Genomic DNA, 22,972 nt, shown 5'->3' with positions numbered 1-22,972 from the left:
CCCTTCTCAACCCACAAAATTATGCACTTCCCTGTACCTTCCCTATTTTATCGCACTTGCTTCACTCACAAGTGATTTTTTTTTTCTTTTTGGCAACTTGCCGAGCGCGTAGAGGTTAAAAGACTTTGTGTGTTTTTCTTTTAAGTGACAGAAGAGAGGGGAGAAGAGAGCCCTGCCCAACTTCCGCCACTGGCCTGCTTTGAGAGAAACGCGAGACCAGAGTTCAAAATTCAGACAAATATCTCTGAGCCAACACAGGGAAAGCCTCCCTCGACAACGTAAATAGGCCGTGGAAAGCTATTGACTGCAAAACCCAGGTGGAAATAGACAGGAACTTGGCTGTGATGAGGTATGTTCAATGCCCGGTTTTAATTAAGCTGGGATCTCTATGTGAACCTGTTTTTGACCAGCAAAATCCCATTGTTCCTTTTTAAAAAAAACCTGATCGAGGCAGCCCTCCGAGAAGCAATCTCTTCTATGAGACATTGAGATGCAACTTGGTAGAACCTAGTTTTTGTCTCCTTTTGTGGGAAGGAGAACAAATGGGGAAGTTTTTTTTCTCCTTTCTCTCCAATTTCCTACCCATATCTATGGAATTGCCATTATCTTGCTTTTTCACCGGGAAATGCTTTCATAATTTCAATGCCTTTTGGCAACGCATGGTTTCGTGTGAGGTTGCTGTGTGCTTGTCAAATTGTTCATCCGCTATGCCATTCCAACACACACCCCTGCTACTGCAAACCTATTGAGTTTCTGGAGACAGAATGTCCTCCATCAACTTACATGACTTTAGTAGGCTGTTTGATAAATTAATGGAGGAGAACAGGGTCGCGTCCAGCTTCCGTGAGGATTCTCATTCGGGTAGGGAGGGAAGACAAGATAGCATCTTAAATCAGTGTTTAATTCGATCAACCGTGGTTTTTCTTCTGGCGTTCTTTCTGTTTAATGAAGTGTGGTGGGCTTTCTTAAATTCAGCTTCGATACGGCGGTGACAAATTGGCAATTCTTGGACAGATAAGAAGTGAAGTTCATACATCTACGGGGGTAGTCAACAGAATTCAATCAACGTGTGCGCCTATTTTAGTAACGGAATTGACAAGACTTTTTATATCTGATTCTTTAGTTTTACAGAATACTTTTTAAAGGGGGTAATGATGGCAGACGCCAGGCTCAGAAATCGGAAGAGGAAGATAGCAATATAACACAGATTTAAGATGTTTAATTATATAAAGGCTAATGTGTTTTGCTATATATACTTAAAATGTTGGAGCTAGGGAATTTTAAGGCGTTATAAGATAAGGAAATTTTATATACATATATAGATAGATAATGAAACTTTATTTATTTACTTAGTTACTTACTTATTTATTGGATTTATATGCTGCCCCTCTCCAAGGACTCGGGGCGGCTTACCACATATAAAAGGAAACAGTGAAATACAATGGCTAAATCCAATTAATTAAAACTAAATAAATTGATCTAAAATCCCAACTTATATTAAAAATCAATCGTATCCATTCAGACATCGACCATACATAACATTCGTCGGCCAGGAGGCCAAGATCTAATCGCCTCAAGCCTGGCAGCGTAAATGAGTCTTAAGACTCTTGCGGAAGGCGAGGAGGGTGGGGGCAGTGCAATCTCTAGGGGGAGCTGATTCCAGAGGGCTGCCCCCCCCCACTGAGAAGGCTCTTCCCCTAGGCCCTGCCAAATCTTAGCTTCTGATTTTTATTAATGTTTTTTTATACTGAGTTAGTTTAAATAATGGGAAATGAGGATAAGATTTGCTTAAATGGAAAATGAAACTCATTGCTTATTTGACGCCTCTGACAATCATTAAGTGTTGTACCACATGATTCTTGACAAATCTATCTTTTCTTTTATGTATACTGAGAGCATCTGCACCAAGACAAATTCCTTGTGTGTCCAATCACATTTGGCCAATAAAGAATTCTATCCTATCCTACATTCTATTCTATTCCATTCCATTCCGTTGTGATTTCTAGGTATACACTTTTTATGTATGTGTTATTGTATGGTGGAGGAAAAAAGAATTATAACTCCCCCCCCCCCAAAAAAAAAAGAAAGAGGAAGGAAGAGGAAATGCCAGTCAGCATGAGTGAAGAATCAGACAGCTTGGGTTTTGTGTGTGTGTGTGTTTGTGTAACTTTCCCTATTTCCTCTGGCACAGATTCTGCATCCTCTTTCTCACTTTATGGCCTGGGATATTTGGCGATGTTCTTCGGCTAGACAAAATGTACGGGAGGATCGCCTCTCCGGATTTCCCTAACGTCTACCCTAACAGCAAGGAGAGGATATGGAATATCACTGTGCCTCAGGGTTATGCCCTGCGCATCTATTTCACTCACTTCAACCTTGAGCTGTCTCATCAGTGTGAATACGACTATGTCCAAGTACGTCCAACTACCTAATAGCATGGTTTGGTGTGCAGGTTGAGATTTATACTACCAGTGGAGATTTATACTACCAGTGGTGGGTTTGGACCAGTTTGCCAGAACCGGTGGCAGAAGTTTGGCCGGCTGGCCACGCCCCTGAACTGGTCCTCCAGTTGCTGCTCCTCAAAAGCAGCTGGCAAAGAACTCACTGCCCATGCGCAAAGCTTCTGCCCATGCGCAGAGGGTCATTTCCACAACGTGATGCAAAACGCGCACTCCCAATGCGATGCAAACTGGTAGGGAAAGTAAGTGGAACCCACCCTGACCCACACGTAAGAGCACTTTTGGTACGAGTGAGCAAGCAACCGGACCCCTTGTTTCATATCTGCTTAGCTCTGAGAAAGTTGGAATGAGAGTATCTTGCTCAGCCTTCCTTCCATCAGAAGTCGGTACAATGAGGACCAAGGTTGTTGGCTATTGCCTGTAAAATTGCTGAGAGAGGGCTGAAGCGCTATATAAGTGCTATTGCTACAAGAGCCATGGTAGCGCAGTGGTGAGATTGTGGTATTACAGGCTTATTCTGCCCACTGCCAGGAGTTCAATCCTGACTGGCTCAAAGTTGACTCAGACTTCTGTCCTTCCAAACTTGGTAAAATGAAGACCGAGATTGTTGGGAGTAGTATGTTAACTCTAAATTGCTTAGAGAGGGCTGAAGCGATATATAAGTCGAAGTGCTATTGCGACAGATAGATGATAGATAGATAGATAGATAGATAGAATCAGATAGATAAGATTAGATAGATAGATAGATAGATAGATAGATAGATAGATAGATAGGCAGGCAGGCAGGCAGGCAGGCAGGCAGGCAGGCAGGCAGGCAGGCAGGCAGGCAGGCAGGCAGGCAGGCAGGCAGACGATTGATGGATGGATGATAGGTAGGTAGAAAGATAGATGGATGGATGGATGGATAATAGGTACCCCACTGCGTTTCCCCCCCCCCCAATCTGGGCAGCAGCCCACCCCTGGATAAAAGAGAGAGAGAGAAAAGGATGAGGGATAGATAGCGATAGATAGATGGTAAGAGCCGTGGTGGCACAATAGTCAGTATGCAGTATTGCAGGCTAATTCTGCTGATTGCCAGCAGTTCGATCCCGAACTGCTCAAGGTTGACTCAGCCTTACATCCAGGTCAGTAAAACGAGGATCCAGATTGTTGGGCGCGAATAGGCTGACTCTGTAAATCGCTTGGAGAGGGCTGTGAAGCACTGTGAAGCAGTATATAAATCTAAGGTGCTGTGGCTGTTGCTTAGGGAGACCGCATGTGTCCCCATAGAAACTCAGGGGAAGGCACAACTCAATGGCAGAACTCATTCTGTGTTTGCCTTGCAGCTGAACTCAGGAGGAAAGGTCATGGCCACTCTCTGTGGGCAAGAGAGCACTGACACCGAGGAGGCCCCTGGGAAAAAGATATACCGCTCTGTTGATAACAACTTAGCAGTGACTTTCAGATCGGATTACTCCAACGAGAAACAGTTCACGGGCTTTGAGGCCTTCTACGCTGCTGACGGTGAGAGGAGAGAAATAGCTAGAGGTGGCTCTCTGTTTTGATGATTCTGGAGGGGGGGATATTTATTTACATTTATATATATATATATATATGTCACCCTTTTCCGAAAGCTCAGGGCGGCTCACAGGATACAGTTAAAAACAAAGTGTATCAGACAAATCTAATACATTAAAAAACTGCAGCTAAAACCCCAATATATTAATCAATCAACCAATTCAATCACACCATGCATCACATTTATTGGTCAGGGGGTCTAGATCTAATAGCCCCAGGCCTGGCGACATAGGTGAGTTTTGAGACTCTTGCAGAGGGCAATGTTATAGGAAAGGTGTCTGCCTGAGCCCCCCTTTTTAAAAATTTTTTTAAAAACAAAACACGTAGAAACACACAAACATAGAAGAAAAACACACACATCCAGGATGATTTACATCCCAATTTTCATCAGAAGCACATATGGAGCTGTATACATTTTTATGTTCATTGAGAATATTTTTGTCTATATTTGGTGTAAATTACTGTACGTTTCATAAGAGAAGCAAAATTCAAAAAAGGAAAAAAGAAAAGAAGACATGGAAAAATTGAATTCCAATTAAAAGATAAACATATCAATTATTGATCTTTTGAACCTTATGTTTTATTTCACTTAAGTAGCTATTTCTTGGTTTTAACCAATTGTAGAACTTATCCCATTGATGGAGGAAGTACTGAGTCCAATGGGCACCAGTCTGATACGATATAGAGTGCCATGATTGGTACATACCATGTTCTTCAGCGTATGAGATTATATTGTTGTTAATACCACTATATAATCCTCTGGTAAGACTGCATTCAGTTTTAGTCGCCACGATGCAAAAAGGATGTTGAGACTCTAGAAAGAGTTCAGAGAAGAGCAACGAAGAGGATTAAGGCTAAAACCTATGAAGAACAGTTGCAGGAACTGGGTATGTCTATGTTTAATGAAGAGAAGGACTAGGGGAGACATGATAGCAGTCTTCCAATATCTCAGAGCTTGCCACAAAAAAGAGGGAGTCAAGCTATTCTCCAAACCACCTGATGGTAGAACAGGTTAGAGGTGGAAAAAATCATCTTAGAAGGTAGCAGGAATGAAAACAAGCCTGCAAAGTCTTATGGCTGGGAAAAAAAACTACTGTACTTTGGAGGGAGTAGGAAGCAGGGAAGATCATTAGCACCTTGTTAAGACTGGGGAAAAAATGTTCAGAAAAAGCTACATTCAGAGTATAAGATGCACCCAAATTTTCAACCTCTTTAAGGGAGGAAAAAGATACATGTTATACTCAGAAAAATACGGTACATAGTTGGCAAAAGGTTCAGCCTCTAGCACCATGATGGCAAACCTATCTGAGGGTACGTGAGGTGTTGCCATATGTCAGTTGTGAATGCTCCAACACTGATAGCAGTCTTCCAATATCTCAGGGGTTACCACAAAGAAGAGGGAGTCAGGCTATTTTCCAAAGCACCTGAGGGCAGGACAAGAAGCAATGGGTGGAAACTAAACAAGGAGAGAAGCAACTTAGAACTAAGGAGAAACTTCCTGACAGAAAAATTAATCAATGGAATAACTTGCCTCCAAAAGTTGTGAATGCTCCAACACTGGAAGTTTTAAAGAAGATGTTGGATAACCTTCTGTTTGAAGTCATGTAGGATTTCCTGCTAGAAGACCTCCAAGGTCCCTTCCAACTCTGTTGTTGTTGTTATTATTATGCAGCTTACAATCCAGTTTTGATATTTTCCGTGTGGTACGTGAGCAGCCACCCCACTGCCTCTACTTCTACAAACCTTGCCCCAAAGAGCCACATTTTATCCCAGTCTTGGTCCTCTGTTTCTGCTTCTCCCTTTTAGACATTGACGAGTGTGAAGGACAGGTTGATGGCGAGCCGCCTTGTGACCACCACTGTCACAATTATCAGGGTGGCTTTTATTGCAGTTGCCGAATCGGCTACCAACTGCACAAGGACAAGACGACTTGCAAAGGTGAGTCCACTTATTTATTTACTGATATACCCATTAGTTACTATGGTTTTATGTATGGCTTGTTTGGGTTGTGTGATTATTTTTATAATAAGGGTTTTTAAATTGTTTTTTAAACATTGGATCTGTACACTGTGTATTGTTGTTGTGAGCCGCTCCAAGTCCTTGGAGAGGGGCGGCATACAAATCTAATAAATTATTATTAATTATTATTATTAATAATTTATTTTATTTATTTATTGGATTTATATGCCAGAAAGCAGGGAGGACGAAGTAGTCAAAAATCAGCTGGAGTGTGATATCTGGATGTTTAATTTTTTATTCTTTTAAAAAAAATCATCTTTTCCCTAATTTGTTTACACAAGCAGCTGCTTCGCTCTTGGAATGTGGTGCATGTTTCATTGTGATTTAAAACAAGTTAAGCCTACCAAGTACCTTTAGAAACTCTTGAAAAAAGAAACATATTATAATAGCAATAGCACTTAAGTTTATATAATGCTTCACAGTGCTTTTACAGCCCTCTCTAAATGGTTTACAGAATCAGCCTCTTGGCCCCAACAATCTGGGTCCTCATTTTACCCACTGAGTCAACCTTGAGCCTGAAGTGATTCGAACAGACATATTGCAGGCAGATGGCAGAAGTAGCCTGCAATACCAGATTCTAACCACTGGGAAGGGAGGGAGGGAGGGAGGAATAGCCCTTAGACTTATATACTAGTTTACAGTGGTTCACAGCCCTAAGTGGTTTAGAGTCATCCCTTTGCCCCCAACAATCTGGCTTCTCATTTTACCCACCTCGAAAGGACAGAAGGCTGAATCAACCTCGAGCCTGGTGAGATTCAAACTACCAAATTGCAGGCAGCCAGCAGGAAGTGGAAGTAGCCTGCTAAAACCGACTCTAACACTGTGTGCCACCACAGCTCACAATCCGCTATGCCACTCACTCAGGAAGGATTATATTCACCACCGCCGCTCTCTTCATCTCCATCTTTCTCATCCTCCCTTTTCTATTTTCCAGCGTGAAATAAACTTGGCGCGTAGGCAGAGGTGGAGAGAGTGGTGTAGTCTTCTCCTGAAAACCCAATGGAGGGCTACGGTCATTCGGCATCTAGCTCTTTCTTCCGCTTCTCCCATCAGGATCCGCCTGCTGTGGTTAATAAAATGGCTTCCACTCTGTCCCACATTTTCCTGCAACGTTTTATTTTTGCAAATGGCATTCTACACGAAAAAAAAAGGGAAACCTACAGAGGTCATAAGCTGGGCTGAAAATACAGAGAGTACAAAGGATCTGTTCAGTTACGAATGTAGCAAACACATCGTTTGAACGAACTCAATTTAATCAATAAAACACTAGTAATAACTGGCTTAGTAGTGGAGACATACACACAAATTTCAAAGTAATCTTTTCTTGCAAAAAAACCCTCTCAGCTGCTAATTAATCTTCATTTATTTATTTATTCATTTATTTATTCGACTTCTATGCCGCCCAATCCCTAAGGACTCAGGGCATCTTACAAACCAATACAAATGGAAAAAAAATACAAAGCAATAGAAGAAGTCAAATATAATATCTAAAATGAAAAGCCCATAATAAAAACCCATTTGTTATAAAAACAGAATCATAATTGCATGCATACACACCATTCATACAGTTTGCCCATGAAAGATGTACAATTCATGGCCCCCTCAGCCTGCCGGCAAAGCCAGGTCTTTGTGGCCTTATGGAAGGCCAGTAGGACATCCGGGGGGGGGGAGTTGGTTTCATAGAGCTGGGGCAGCCACAGAGAAGGCCCTCCCCTGCAGTCCCACCAACCTGCATTGCTTAGTCGACGGGAACTGGAGGAAGCCAATTCTTTGTGCTATTATTGGTCTCTGGGAGGTATGTGGCAAGAGGTGGTCCCGTAGATAGTTTAAGACCCATCATCTCAAACAAGAGGGTTACAATTGACGGTTAAGCCTAGACATCCATAGATGGTTTATAGTTGAATTGTTCACACCTGGCCCTAAAGTTGTAACTTTATGTCCACCTTACTGCAGGATTTAAGCCATCCTTATTGGCAGTGTTCCCTCTAATTTTTTGGGGGGGTGGGCGGAAAAGTATAGTGTCTGAGCGGCAGTCCCTTCAGGACTGGGCGGCACAGAAATAATAAATAAATGAATGAATGAATGAATGAATGAATGAATGAATGAATGAATGAACGAACGAACAAACAAACAAACAAACGAGCAAACAAATAAAAAACCCACCCTGTTTTGCCTCAGAGAATTTCAAAATAAAATACTGTACTGTGTGTCTATAACAGTGAGCTCATAATAGGGCAACTCTATCAATATCAAAATGTCACTTAAATAGTTGAGCTAGTTTCAAACTAGATTTTGATTTTCTTTCTCTCTTCCTTACTCCCATCCTTTTTCTTTCTCTTTTCCTTCCTCTCTTTTTTCTATCTGTTTCTCTCTCTTCCTCTCTTCCTCTCTCTCTCCTTCCCTCTCACTCTTTCCCTCTCGGCTTCTGGGCAGGTTTGGAAAACTCTGAGTTGATGATGATTTTTAAGTGAGCGATTGCTCACTGCTCAGCTTAGAGGGAACTATGCTTATTGGTAAGTCATGGTTTATGCTTCATATACAGTGGTACCTCTATCTAAGAACGCCTTTACTTACAAACATTTCTAGATAAGAACCGGGTGTTCCAGATTTTTTTACCTCTTCTCAAGAACCATTTTCCACTTACAAACCCGAGCCTCCGAAACTGTAATGGGAAAACGCAGGGAGAAGCCTCCGTGGGGCCTCTCTAGGAATCTCCTGGGAGGAAACAGCGCTGGAAAAGGTGGGGAGAAGCCTCTGTGGGGCCTTCTCTAGGAATCTCCTGGGAGGAAACAGGGCCTCCACCCTCCCAGTGGTTTCCCCAATCTCACGCATTATTTGCTTTTACATTGATTGCTATGGGAAAAATTGCTTCTTCTTGCAAACTTTTCTACTTAAGAACCTGGTCATGGAACGAATTAAGTTTATTAAGTAGAGGTACCACTGTAATCTCAGCTCTTTCACAGAACCGACCAGTTTCTCTCTCGCCTTTATTTTCCACTCAACGGTCTTTGCCAAGTCTTTCCAGTCTATTCAGTAAGCAAATTTATGAGCCACTGTTAATTTCAGACCTAATGATCCGGCAATCACACTTTTGCAAGTTGAGATAGGCTTGTTTCTCAGAGTTCAAGTCTCTGGTGGGCACTGCAATGCAATCTCCAATAAAAAAAGAATATATAGGCCTAAGTGTAATGGAATGCTCTCTTGATACTCCTAAAACTCAGCTGGAGTTTATGGCCAAAGAGAGAAAGGGGGAGGGGGAGAGGGAGAAAGGGCTGATTTTGTGCAAGGGGTGTGTGGGTGGGTGTGTATGTGTGTTTCTATCAAACAAAAAAATACAGCCCTTGATAAGGAATGCTGAATTAATATTAATGCCTGCTATGTTGTGTATTAATTGAACAGTGCTGGCTCGACACCTCTGCTGATACAGCTCTCTTACCATCTAATCATAAATTGAACTGCATTAAATTTTAACGCTTTGCCAGCACTATCTGAAAAGGTTCAGGGTGCAGCAATACTACTCTGCTTCCCCCTCAAAATAAGACACCCCCTAATAATAAGCCCAACCAGCCTTTTGAATGCATGGCAATCAGGCCAAGCGCTTATTTCAGGGTTCAAAGAAAAATATAAGACTTATTTCTTATTTTCAGGGAAACATGGTAGAGATGATAGATAGATAGATAGATAGATAGATAGATAGATAGATAGATAGATAGATAGATAGATAGATAGATAGATAGATAAATAGAGATAGTAGATGATAGACAGACAGACATGATAGTTAGGGATGATAGACAGATAGACAGAGATGATAGATAGAGGTGATAGATAGATTCTCTGTTTTCCCCAAAATAAGACAACCCCTGATAATAAGCCCAAACAGGCTTTTGAGTGCATGGCAATAAGGCCAAACACTTATTTCAGGGTTTAAAAAAAAAAAGACAAGATCTTATTTTCAGGGAAATATAGTAGTTTCTAGAGAGCTTAGTTTTCCCCTTCTTCTATTTTCTGGCATTGATTCCTTAAGGCCAAGACATACAACCTATAGTCTCTAGGGTGATGTGCAATCCCAGACAATTCCCCCCCCCCCCACACTTTTTTTAACCTGTCAGAAGAGAGGAACTTGTAATGGCATAATTAAACTTGCTATATTTAATTTACACTCAATTTAAACGAAAGGTACCGAGGGGAAATTAGCAGACATTTGTTAGATGAGAAGCCCTGCCTCCGGTTATTAAGAGAGAGACACTATGGTTATAAATATATCACCGACAAAAAGTCATACAGTGCTGGATTTTACCATGGTGGAAACTTTTATGAACTCTCCTATACATCTGACAATGGTGGACAACACTGGTCGAGAAGAGATTTGTGTTTTGGGAGATACCAAAAAGGGGGGAAAAGGAGGGGGAATGGCTGTGGCACAAACTGAAAACCGCAACCAAAACATTTCACATTTCATCTCCCTCTGTTGGGAATGGCGTACAGTGGTACCTCTACCTCCAAACGCCTCTACTTACAAACTGTTCTAGATAAGAACCGGGTGTTCAAGATTTTTTTGCCTCTTCTCAAGAACTATTTTCCACTTACAAATCTGAGCCTCTGAAATTGTAGCCAGAAAAGGCAGAAGGAAGCCTCTGTGGGGCCTCTCTAGGAATCTCCTGGGAGGAAACAGGGCCAGAAAAGGCGGGGAGAAGCCTCCGAGGGGACTCTCTAGGAATCTCCTGGGAGGAAACAGGGCCAGAAAAGGTGGGAAGAAGCCTCCGTGGGACCTCTATAGGAATCTCCTGGGAGGAAACAAGACCTCCACCTTCCCTGTGGTTTCCCCAATCACACACATTATTTGCTTTTACATTGATTCCTATGGGAAAAATTGCTTCTACTTACAAACTTTTCTACTTAAGAACCTGGTCACGGAACAAATTAATTTTGTACGTAGTGGTACCACTGCATTTGTCTTTGGTAATGAGTTGAAAGGGGGAGTTGAAGAGGAAAGGTCTTTGTTCTCTCCCTCCTTCTGCAAGGACAGTTCTGTATCCAGAGCATCTCTAGATAAGAAAAGATGGAAAGCAGCCATAGTTACCTTAAAGAGAGGACTTAAAACAGCCCCATCACTCAAGCTAGGCATTTCTCTAGCTGGATTACAGGTGGGTTCTGTTGTGGCCTGTCCGCGTCCGTCTCACCTGATCACGGATTCTAAGGATCAAGAGATGGGTGTGTTTTGGTATCCTAGGCCACTGTACTTGGCACCTGAGCCTGATAGTGTGGAGGTCAGGGAGGATGTGGAGTCAGAGGCTGAAAGTCAACCAGGGACTGTTGCACCTCCAGAGGTGACCATGAGTGTCCCTTCTCGATGCAAGAGTGCGCAGGAGTATTAGCAGACAAGAATAGCTTAGGAGGAAGAGATCTATGTGGGAATAGCTCTATAGAACACTTGGTCACGCCTTGTGGCTATATAAGGAGGTGTCTTGTGATGAGCTATTTGTGAACGTCAACGTTCGACAAGGGGACATGGCTTAGACATCGTGATTGAGAACTATTTCTCCTAAAATAAAGCAGTAGAAGCTGCAATTTGCCTCTCCAGGATTCCTGCCAAAACACTGTGAGTCATGGTAATTAAAGAGACGGGATCAAAGAAACATATTAGGGAGTTATTTGGCTTCTGACCTGAGACTGTAATTAGCAGCCAGTAATTTGTTATGGATTGCTTCTGAGCATTTGCTAATATCTATTTCTACAGTTAACTATTTCTGCTATAAACTATTTGAAAATATATGTTTCACATTTGTGTATGTGAAGTATTCTGCCCCCCTCAGTTTTTACTTCTCAGCCGAAGTGACAAATCTAGGATTTCCTAATGGTTCCCCTATCCAAATAGCATTTTCAAAATCAGAGGTGGTAGGAATATAATAGAATAACAGAGTTGGAAGGGACCTTTGAGGTCTTCTAGTCCAACCCCCGTAGGCAGGAAACCCTACACTTCAATCCCTGAAAGCTACCAGTGGTCCTTGACACACGACATAAAATGAAGTCCAAAATTTTGCCATTGAGGGAGAACATTTGCTAAGTGAGCTTTTGTCCCACTTCATGAACCTTCTTGCTGCATTAATTAATCGACTGATTGAATTTATATTGGATTTATTTATTGAATTTATATTGCCTATCCGCACAGGGTGATTCAAGGTGGCTTATGTTTTAGTCAGAATGTAAAACCTTGTCTAAAAATGTGAATCGCTGCAGTTGTTAAGTTAGCAATACTTTGTTACGTGAATCGGACTTCCCCATTGACGTTGCTTGTCAGAATTGCACAAAAGGTGGATCACAAGACCTCAGGATACTGCGACCGACATAAATATGAATTTAGTTGCCAAGCACCTGCATTTTGATCACGTGAAATGTGAGGATGCTGCAACGGTCGTTAAGTGTGAAAAATAGTAGTAAGTTCTTTTTTCAGTGCTGTCTGTAACTTTGAAGAGACACTAAACAAGGACTGTTGCATGTCAAGGACTATTTGTGTTTGCTCATCTAAATGAACATTTCACTTCTCCGGTTAGCCAGCTTTCCTACGGAATGCTGATGTTTCTTCTTACATCAGACCATGATTTGAAATAGTCTTTTGGCTCAAGACTCAATGAACCTTGAATTGAATATGTATTTTTTTTTAAAAAAAAACGTATTTTTTTTCTGAAGGCGGCTTCTATTTTTCTTCTTCTTCCCATTTCCTTTTCAGCGCACTGTCCAAATAAGGTGTTGACAGCGAGAACTGGAACTATCTCCAGCCCCAATTATCCCAATCCGTATCCTAAAATATCTGAATGCAACTATAGCATCCGGGTGGAAGAAGGATTCATGGTCATTCTAGAATTTGTGGGACCCTTTGATGTAGAAAACCACCCAGAAGTATTGTGTCCCTATGACATCCTGAAGGTCAGTAGTATTAGCTTTATATAGGTTCTCCATGCTAGAAATCTGGATTCCCCCCCCCCCCCCCACGTAGCTCTATTTAATTCACTGCAGCTAACAAACAACTATCCACATTTATGCCCTGCTCTTCTTGGTTAACTCTAGAAGCAAACAGAGAAGCACAAAATAAACACAAAGACTTTAAAACAACTGATAAAATTTCCCCCATAGTGACTTTAGATGGGCTCGGCTGTGGGCTCTGCAGTCAGAAGCAGCGTGAGCCACAGCTCCTCGCTTCTGTCAATCTCAGCCTCTCTTATCAATGTCTGAGTTAGAGAGCTGAGAAAAATCATGAAAAAGATCCTTGACTGAAGAAAAGATAGAACCAAGTCCAAGTTGGGAATAAGGGAACACATGTCCCGTCCTGACTGAGGACTGAGTCAAAAAGGGGGAAATGGAGGCAGAGGTGGAGATCAACTAATTTGACAGACTCAATTCTCATTGGCTGGACGGATGGTGTCATTCCATACTTGGATGTTGACTCCACCCACTCCACTCCACCCATGGAGAACCAAAAGGACTTTCAGAGGCAAAAATAGGCAAATTACATCTTAATCTAGTATGACGTGTGAAGCCAGCAAATGCCACAAGACACTTTAAAAAAAAAATATTTACAATATATTTCTATTTCACTCTTGTGAGCTATGAGATCTTGTCCACAATGACCTGATAACAGATTTTTCAAAATTTTGCTCAAGAGGATTTGCCCTCCAAAAACCTACTTGCTACACAATCATTTAAATGTAAAGGTGCAATCTGAAATAAGTTTAAAACTTGCCTTTTAAAAAAATGACAGCATATTTCCACACACTTTCTAAAGCCATTTCTCTCTGCACTGTAGGATAACACTGAAGGGGGATGCCTACTGAATGACATATCCTAAAATAGTAGTAGTACTTGCATCACAGTGAATGCAATGAACTTCACACAATTTCTGCAGCCTCACAATAGAGTAGACAAATTCTATTTTGGATGGGTTATCTTCAAAACTAATGTGTCTAAAATAAGATAAAAGAAATCACAGGGATGCAATGGCTCAATGGCTAAGACACTGAGCTTGTCGATCAGAAAGGTTGGCAGTTCAGCGGTTCGAATCCCTAGGACTGCATAACGGAGTGAGCTCCCATTACTTGTCCCAGCTTCTGACAACCTAGCAGTTCAAAAGAACGTAAAAAACACAAGTAGAAAAATAGGGACCATTTCGGTAGGAAGGTAGCAGTGCTCCATGCGCCTTCGGTGTTGAGTCATGCCAGCCATGATGATGGAAATGTCTTCAGGCAGTGCTGTCTCTTCAGCTTTAAAACGGAGATGAGCACTGCCCCTAGAGTCGGGAACGACTAGTACGCATCAAAGATGTTTCTTTTTTTAAACAGTGGCATCAGACAGAGCCAGACTGCAATATCTGGATGTTGGATGTTAATAAAGCTCTTCTGTTTTGTGGTTCTTCCAGGTTAAGACCCCCAAGAAAGAATATGGTCCATTTTGTGGAAACTCCCCACCTCCCAAAATTGAAACACGTAGCAATACAGTAGACATCACGTTCATCACCGATCTTTCTGGTGTTCATGCTGGATGGAAACTCAGATACAACACAACAGGTTAGAGGGCTTTGGGGAAAAGACGTGTTAACTCAGCGCTTCTCAAATAGTAGGGTGCCCTCTTCCGGGGGGGGGGGCACAGTGATGCAGGTGGGGCGTGTGCACCCAGGGAACATGCGTGGTCCCTCTTGATCGAATCTCCTGGATGGGGGAGTGTTTTTCCAGTTGGGGCAGCTCCGTGGGTTTTTGTTGTTTTTGGCGGGTGCTGCGATAGCCATGAACAATGTGGCAAACCTGCTGCTGGACAGGGAGGAGCATCCTCTGCAGCTGGGCGAAAGCTTCGAATGGCACCCTAAAGCCTCCTTCAATGCCATTCGCTGCGAGTGCCCGGCAGAGGCAGCGCTTATGGGCCAGGCCGGCGACCCCATAACATCGGCTTAAGTTGGCCTTGCCCCGTGTCAAAAGAGGACCCCAACCACAGTAGCCTATGCCTGCCTAACCATAAACAGGCTCCACTGAGTTTAGTGTGACTTACTCCCAAGTAAGCAGGTAGATAAATATTAACACTAAAATTCCATTGGGGCCCAGATTGTAGAGTTGGGGTGTGTGTGCAAAATGGGGGTGCGGACGTAGCAGAAAATAATTGAGAAGCATTGTGTTAACTGAATGCATAAGCTGGGGCACCCATAGTAACTGAACTGAATTAGAAAATTCAGGGAAGGACATCCCAGAGGAACAAAACCAGGACTCTCTCCATTCACCCAGGAAGAAAATTAATAGTATTTGGAGAGGGGGGAGCATGGTAAAAATGAAGGGGCTGGGGGCAAAAAGAAAATTCGAAATCCTGTTGTTAAAGGGATACAAGTAACAAGCCCAATTGGAGCCCATTTATATTGTGAAGTGAGAAATTGTGAGTTTTGCTTGTCCATTTTATCATCTTTCTTGGCCTGGTTGATTCAAGTTGAATTGCTGCAGTTGTTAAATTGTTAAGTGAGCAATATGGTCATTAAATGAATCTGGCTCTCCTGATGACTTTGCTTGTCAGGTCACCAAAGGCGATCACATGACCCCAAGACAACTGCAACCCGTCATAAACACAAGTCAGTTGAATTTTGATCACGTGACGTGACCATGGGGAATGGTTGGCCAGTGTGAAAAATGATTGTCATCTTTTTTGGCGTCGTTGTAACTCTGAACGTGAATACTGTGTTCAAAAAGATATTGACAAAATTGAACGGGTCCAAAAAACGTTACAGGAAAGATTTAATGAACTCAATCTGTATAGTCTGGAGGACAGAAGGAAAAAGGGGGACATGATCGAAACATTTAAATATGTTAAAGGGTTAAATAAGGTTCTGGAGGGAAGTGTTTTTAATAGGAAAGCGAACACAAGAACAAGGCGGCACAATCTGAAGTTAGTTGGGGGAAAGATCAAAAGGAACTTGAGAAAATATTATTTTACTAAAAGAGTAATAGATCCTTGGAACAAACTTCCAGCAGACGTGGTTGGTAAATCCACAGTAACTGAATTTAAACATGCCTGGGATAAACATATATCCATCCTAAGATAGAATACAGGAAATAGTATAAGGATAGACTAGATGGATCATGAGGTCTTTTTCTGCCGTCAGTCTTCTGTTTCTGTTTTTATGAACGTCCCACTAAATGTTGGAAGTCAACGGCTGCCTTGTACTTACATTTTACCCCCAAGCAACAGCATTTACAATTATTTCAAGGCAAGTTATGCCAATGGTACCAAGACGTTCACAATTCAGATGGTTTCTGAAGCAGTTAGAAAGACTGCAAGTGGTATCAAGGATACAGCCCAAAATGTTGCATAGATTACATTTTCATTCAGATTAGGAAAACTAGTGGAAGAGAAATCTGAAATGTAGAGTTTGGCAAGAACTGTGAGATGATTTAATTGCATTTTGCCAAGGGAGAGGGAATCAGGTTTCTTCCCTTTTCTTTCTTTCTTGTTTTCCAACTCTGCAGCTTTGCCGTGTCCCAAGCCTCAAGCACCACCCAATGGCCGGATCTCTCCGATGCAGGCAAAATATATTCTGCAAGACTTCTACAGCCTCTCTTGCAATGTGGGCTATGCGCTTTTGGAAGTGTGTAATAATCTTACATGTTTTTTTTTTTAAAAAAATACTCTTTACTCTTTATTGGTCAAGTGTGATTGGACACACAAGGAATTTGTCTTGGTGCATATGCGTTCAGAGTATGTGAAGAAGAAAAAATACCCATCAAGAATCATAATATACAACACAAGATGTTGGATAACCATCTGTCTTAAATAGTGTAGGGTTTCCTGCCTAAGCAGTGGGTTGGATTAGAAGACCTCCAAGGTCCCTTCCAACTCTGTTGTTATTATGATTGATAGTGATAGGACACCAATAAGCAATCAAATCGTACTAGGAAACAATAAAAACCATATCAGTTGTAAAGATGCAACACGGATATATCCATAAATGGGAAGAGATAGGTACTAATAAGGAGGAAGAAAATAGTAATACAGCCAATAGCTTACTTGACAGCGTTGTGGGAATTAGTTGTGTAGCAGAGTCATTCGGGGAAAAACTGTCCTTATGTTTATTGTTCTAGTGTGCAGTGCCCTGTAGCATAGTTTTGAGGGTAGTAGTTGAAACAATTTGTGTCCAGGATGTGAGGGGTCTGTAGATATTTCCACAGCTCCTTTTGACTCGTCCTCAATGGAAGGCCGTTTGATAGCAACTGTTTTTCTGCAGTTCTAATTAGCCGTTGAAGTCTGTGTCTGTCTTGTTGGGTTGCAGAGTCTTGTTGGGCTGCACCTCAATAAGCAGACAGTTATAGAGGTGCAGATGGCAGACTTACTTCCACGGGCTGGCAACTTAGACAGATAGGTGTGAATTTTAGCTGTGGAACTTTGGACAAAGCAGTCACTGTGTTGTCTGGGTTTCGCATGCAGAGTGGAAAACACAATACATTACAAATACCCTGAATATTGAACTGTTATTAAGCTTTCCTAGTTTTGGGGTGGTGAAATTCTTGCAGGATACAACATTTTTTTGCCTTGTTGTTTTTGGAATGATGACCAATGAGGGCATTCTAAAATTGTAAAACAAAAGTTCCTGAAATCTTTCATTTTTTTCTCTCCCATAGAACAAACTGATTGTGGAATCATTCAAAGCCATTTGCCAAAAGGACGGTACCTGGAACAAGCCAATGGCCCAATGCACCAGTAGGTCTTCGCCCAAAATCCACAGGGGAATTGCAGTCCTCAAGTAACAAAATATTACTTGTTTCTTGTGGAAATCCGTATCATCTGACAGGGCAAAGCTCCCTAATGAAAACTGTGGGAGACAAACTGCATTTGACTCTCAGAATAAAATTTGCCTGCTTTGAAATGTTTTCAGCAGAGACAGACCAACATACATCCCAGGTTTTCGCTTTGAATTTACTACAGGGAACTTATATGCAAAAAAAATAAATAAACCTTGCTTCTGCTCACCCTCCAATTCTTCTTTTTAAAATTGATTTTATGCTCCAGAAGTCATTTGGGAGACACATTAAGAGGCAGAATGTAATTTATGTTATTTACAAGCTGAGTAAAAAGAATTTGTTAAGAATTAAAACAAATGCCTCGGGGTTGCAGATCCCTGATCGCAGATACTCAAGACTCTAAATTTTAAAGTCTCAGAAAAAAATTATCTTTGACTTGGGACCAGATTCTCTACTGCCTAGCCTGCCCCTATTTTTATCCTGATTTTTCTTGTTAACTATTTTCTGCACTCCAGCCCTTCAGATGCTTAATATTTCTTATCCTTTTCAGTTGTTGACTGTGGCCCTGCCAACGACATAGCCAACGGCACGCTTGTGTATGTCACTGGAAGGGAGATTTCCACCTATCAAGCTGAAATCAAATATAACTGTGAAAGCCCCTTCTACGCCTTGAAAACCGGCCACTCCGGTAAGAGAAACCTTTTGCAACATAAAGAGCCTACCTTCAATTTTGCTTGGAAAAGGCTTCCTGCTATCCTAGAGGGAGTTTGTCAAAATAAGGGAGCTCTTCTGCATTTTAGTTAGCGGGATCTTCACCCAGGACCTTCTATTAATATTCTCTGGAACCTTGAAATATTATGTAATTCTGAAAATCGCTCCCCCCTTTAGTTGACTGCCTTAAGAATAGACTTAAAAAAAGAAAAGGGGGTAAAAAACCCAACAATCCTGTGTTTTTAAAAAAATAATAATTATGCAAACTTGACAGAATTATCTTGACAAACTTGAACAACATGCGCTAGGTAACAAAATGAAATTCAATTGTGAAAAAAAGTAAGGTTCTACGTTTAGGGAAGAAAAACAGGTACAGTATATGTGGTACCTTGCTCAACAGTAGTAACTGTGAGAGGGATCTTGGAGTTGTAATGGACAACCATTTAAATATGAGCCAGCCATGTGCAACAGCTGCCAAAAAAGCCAACACAGTTCTAGGCTGCATTAACAGAGGGATAGAATCAAGATCACGTGAAGTGTTAATATCACTTTATAAGGCCTTGGTAAGGCCACAATTGGAATATTGCATTCAGTTTTGGTCGCCACGATGTAAAAAGGATGTTGAGACTCTAGAGAAAGTGACAAAGATGATTAGGGGATTAGAGGCTAAAACCTATGAAGAACAGTTGCAAAAACTAGACATGGCTGGTTTAATGAAAAGAAGGACCAGGGGAGACATAGCAGTCTTCCAATATCTCGGGTTGCCACAAAAAAGAGGGAGTATAGCTAGTCTCCAAGAACAAGCAGCAAAGGGTATACTAAACAAGGAGAGAAGTAACTTAGAACTGAGGAGAAATTTACTGATAATTAAAACTATTAACCAGTGGAACAGCTTGCCTCCAGAAGTTGTGAATGCTCCGAAATGGGAAGTTTTTAAGCTGTTGGACAACCATTTGTCTCAAATAGTGTAGTTTCCTACCTAAGCAGGGGATTGTTCTATAAGACTTCCAAGGTCCTTTCCAACTCTATTATTATTATTATAAACCTTACAGTTTCACGAAGACTACTCCGACTTGTCCCCCCCTCTCCCCGTGCAAACGAAGGGCTTCTTCGGGTGATTGTGTATCAGCACATGGAGAAAGAATCTGATAATTTTATGACAATTAAACCGTAAGAAGCGCTCCATTAAACAAACTAAAAAAAAAGTATACTGGGCTAAACACCGCTGCCTTGTAGGGTCTTGCCTTAATTCCTCTGGTATAGTATCCTGTTCACGACTATCGAGTAAAAACTACGGTTTAACTTAAGCCATTTGTAAAACTGGTGGAACAGGGGCACAAGGATTTTGGTGGTATTGCTATGCACTGAAGCATGAAAGAGAGAGATGTCAGGCGCATGAAAGAGGGAGCGAAAAATTAGTACGAGTTTATTTCATGCTACCACTAAACGAGAATCTATACTACTAAACCATCAAGAGATTGGCAGTAATGAGTCCATGGAATTCTAGGAGGGCTGGAACTTTTTTATCTCGTTGATGCAAAGGGACTCTGAACTGATGATCTACATGACTCCTCCCTTGATCTCAACCTGCTGGCTGAAGAATTCTGGGAGTCCACACGTCTTAAAGTTGCCCCTGAACTATGGGATGCAAATTGGGACCTTCCTGTGAGGGTTAGGATAGTATTTAACACAGGTGGGAGAGAGGTGGTTGCAAATTTGAAGCATGGGTGGCATCTCTCTTTACCGAGACTATACTGTCTATGCAGGTAACTACCGGTGCGCCCATGATGGTTTCTGGAAGGATCACAAAGGAAACAAAGCACCTCCAGTCTGTGAACCAGGTAATATAGTATATGCAAATGCTCTACAACAGGTGCAGAAGACAAGGATATGATCTCAGGCAAAAGCCACCATTTCCTTGCTTCGTGATGCTTATCTGTTTCAAATGGTACAGTTTTTCCTTCCTGATCTGCCAGCTATTCATAATTATGTGTATATGTGTGAGTGTATAGAATCATAAGTATAAAATAATCCATTTTTAAAAATCTCATGCAGATTTTTTTTCATATTCATATAATCAAAGATGACCGAAAGCATTTCAACTGTTTCCCTTTTAACTATAAAAAAGAAACTATTGTAGACATTAAAGGCTAAAGACAGATATTACAAGCTTCTGGGTGGATAGTATGTGAAATTATCTCTTATGTGCAACCTTTTAAAAAAAGGCTAAGGATTTCTATATTAGTACAAAAAAACACCTTCATATTTTGTCTCAACTGAATTTAATTAGTTAAACTGCACAATCGGAGACATAGGAAACAACAAAGTCAGTATCTGAAAAGACCAGACTGCATCATGTAATTTACCAATAAATTAGCATTCTTATTTGTGAAGGTAGTTGAGCCACTCAGCCCCTGGGAGATCTCAAAGCAAGACCAGACATTAAGGAAAAATGGGCATTTCCATAGTTTAAGTAGACATACAGTATTTATTATTTGGATTTTAGGCCACTCTTCTCCAAAGACTCAGGCAGCTTACAAAACAGGGATAAAATACAAAAAGATAAAATACAAAAGGAAAACCAACAGTTAAAACTAGTCTAAAATGTAATATGAAACCCCGATATATTTAAAACAGTCATAGACATCCATTCAATAACCACCATTCATGTGGCCTAGATTTGTGACTAAGAAATATATCCGAGCCTGCAACAGATGCCAACAGGTTACAATGCAGCTATAGCCCTGAACTTTGTTATGGGAAATACATATACTGATAACTGGGGGGGAAGAGGAGGGAGCCTCATAGAGGTTGAAGGTGCTTGGCAAACCTGGCATCCAAATTTCAACCAGCACCACTTCCCTCTCTGGAATTCCTTGTTGGGGCAAAGAATGGGAAAACAACCCGAGTTTGGGACAACGTAATCCAATCCCCACACTTTTCTAGGTCTTGTAGACTGAGTCTGAAAGAATCAAATGTCACTGAACTATTAACAGTCTTGACTCGTGTGTGTCCTTTCTCTTCCTTGGCAGTCTGTGGAGTGCAAACATCCAATACCCTGAAGCGTATCTTTGGAGGGCAGAAGGCTCTGCCCGGCCAATTCCCTTGGCAGGTTTTAATCACGGATGCGCACGGAGCCAATGGGGCTGGAGCCCTTTTATATGATAACTGGATCTTAACAGCTGCTCACGTCCTGGGCAGCCCACCTGATGCCTCCTCCCTGACCTTGAAATTGGGACTTCTAAACAAACGTTCTCCTCATTACCACCAAGTCTGGGCAGAATCAGTTTTTGTTCACAGTGGCTTCACCAACGATGGCATCAATTTTGACAATGACATCGCTTTGATTAAACTGAAACACAAAGTACCCATTAACAAAAACATCACCCCGATTTGCTTGCCGGGATACAATCCCGGCTTCCACGTGAACACAAATGACACGGGAATAATTGCCGGCTGGGGAAAAACGGAGCGGGCCCGGCAGTCTCGTTTCTTGTTGTATACCGAGGTAGACGTCGTCGAGCCAAACAAATGCAAAGCTGCCTACGCAAACAGAACTTTGGAAGGAAAGCAACTTAGGCTGACAGAAAATATGCTCTGCGCAGGAATGGAGATGGGGGGGAAGGATTCTTGCTATGGGGACAGCGGAGGAGCCTTGGTCTTTTACGATACTACGGCCAGGAAGTGGTTTGTCGGGGGCCTGGTCTCCTGGGGTCTGGAATGTGGTTCTGCTGGGCTCTACGGGGTCTACACAAAGGTGCCCAATTATATGTCGTGGATGGAGGATTTAATTGCACGCCATTCTTGATTGGTTTTTGTCATGTTTTTCAATAAAGAATAGATCATGATTACTTCTGTAGATTTCTAATATTCATCTATAGCGCCCCCCCCCCAGGCTAACTGGGTTTTATTTTAAGATCCACAAAACCTGTCTCTAATTATGCAACCAACAATGTGTTTTTTAAATCAAATTAAGTTGAAAGAGCCGATTCTTTGTGAATTTCTTATGACCAACCTTCAACTGAAAATTCCACAGGGGCCAGTTCCATTTTAAATCAGAAAGTTTGTGGAAAGCATCCAGACCAATCTTCACATTTTCTTCCCAAATCTATCTATCTATCTACCTACCTACCTACACCCCCCAGACATATAGACATATGGGCAGATTAGGTAGATAGATATCGCAGCCTTGCTTCCTGCTGCAACCCATCATGGTAGTAATTCCCGTCTATTTCGTTTTCTCATGTTGTTAAAGCCATGCATTTTCTTCTACCATAGTCAATACATTTACTGAAGCTTATCTTAATGAGATCAACCTAGCATATAAGAAATTCCTTTATTAGCTACCGAAGAGTTGGAGGTAGTAGTATTCTCTTTTTCTAAACGGGCGTCGCTGACAACTGGTGGGGTGGGAGTGGGAGAGAAAGAGTGTCAGGCATTATGTAGCCCACAGGAATGGAGCAA

At 41.6% G+C, this 22,972-nt stretch overlaps 2 protein-coding genes across 4 annotated transcripts in view; one reads left to right on the top strand and one right to left on the bottom strand.

Moving 5' to 3' along the window:
* TARDBP (TAR DNA binding protein) overlaps window positions 1–22,972 on the bottom strand; it is a 72,757-nt gene that overhangs the window by 36,325 nt on the left and 13,460 nt on the right. The window lies entirely within an intron of this gene.
* Window positions 11–22,359, top strand: MASP2 (MBL associated serine protease 2). 2 transcript variants are annotated; one of them, XM_070759302.1, is made up of 11 exons: window positions 46–349; window positions 2,192–2,414; window positions 3,785–3,962; window positions 5,823–5,954; window positions 12,763–12,959; window positions 14,446–14,593; window positions 16,529–16,647; window positions 17,678–17,756; window positions 18,348–18,485; window positions 20,275–20,349; window positions 21,541–22,359. In XM_070759302.1, the coding sequence occupies exons 1-11, from the start codon at window positions 345–347 to the stop codon at window positions 22,314–22,316; spliced, it is 2,070 nt and encodes a 689-aa protein (XP_070615403.1). In that variant the 5' UTR covers window positions 46–344; the 3' UTR covers window positions 22,317–22,359. The 2 variants fall into 2 exon arrangements, with proteins under 2 accessions (XP_070615404.1, XP_070615403.1); XM_070759303.1 differs by lacking the exons at window positions 12,763–12,959; window positions 14,446–14,593; window positions 16,529–16,647; ... (2 more) ...; window positions 20,275–20,349; window positions 21,541–22,359 and adding an exon at window positions 6,970–7,127 and having other exon boundaries at window positions 11–349.

The sequence above is a fragment of the Erythrolamprus reginae genome, chromosome 8, assembly GCF_031021105.1.
Source record: "Erythrolamprus reginae isolate rEryReg1 chromosome 8, rEryReg1.hap1, whole genome shotgun sequence".
Taxonomy (NCBI): domain Eukaryota; kingdom Metazoa; phylum Chordata; class Lepidosauria; order Squamata; family Dipsadidae; genus Erythrolamprus; species Erythrolamprus reginae.
This window is presented reverse-complemented; position numbering and strand designations above follow the sequence as displayed.

Coding starts and splice junctions, on each gene's coding strand:
- MASP2 (XM_070759302.1), top strand. Junction 14,594..16,528: donor ACTCAGATACAACACAACAG/GTTAGAGGGCTT, acceptor CCAACTCTGCAG/CTTTGCCGTGTCCCAAGCCT. Junction 18,486..20,274: donor CTTGAAAACCGGCCACTCCG/GTAAGAGAAACC, acceptor CTGTCTATGCAG/GTAACTACCGGTGCGCCCAT.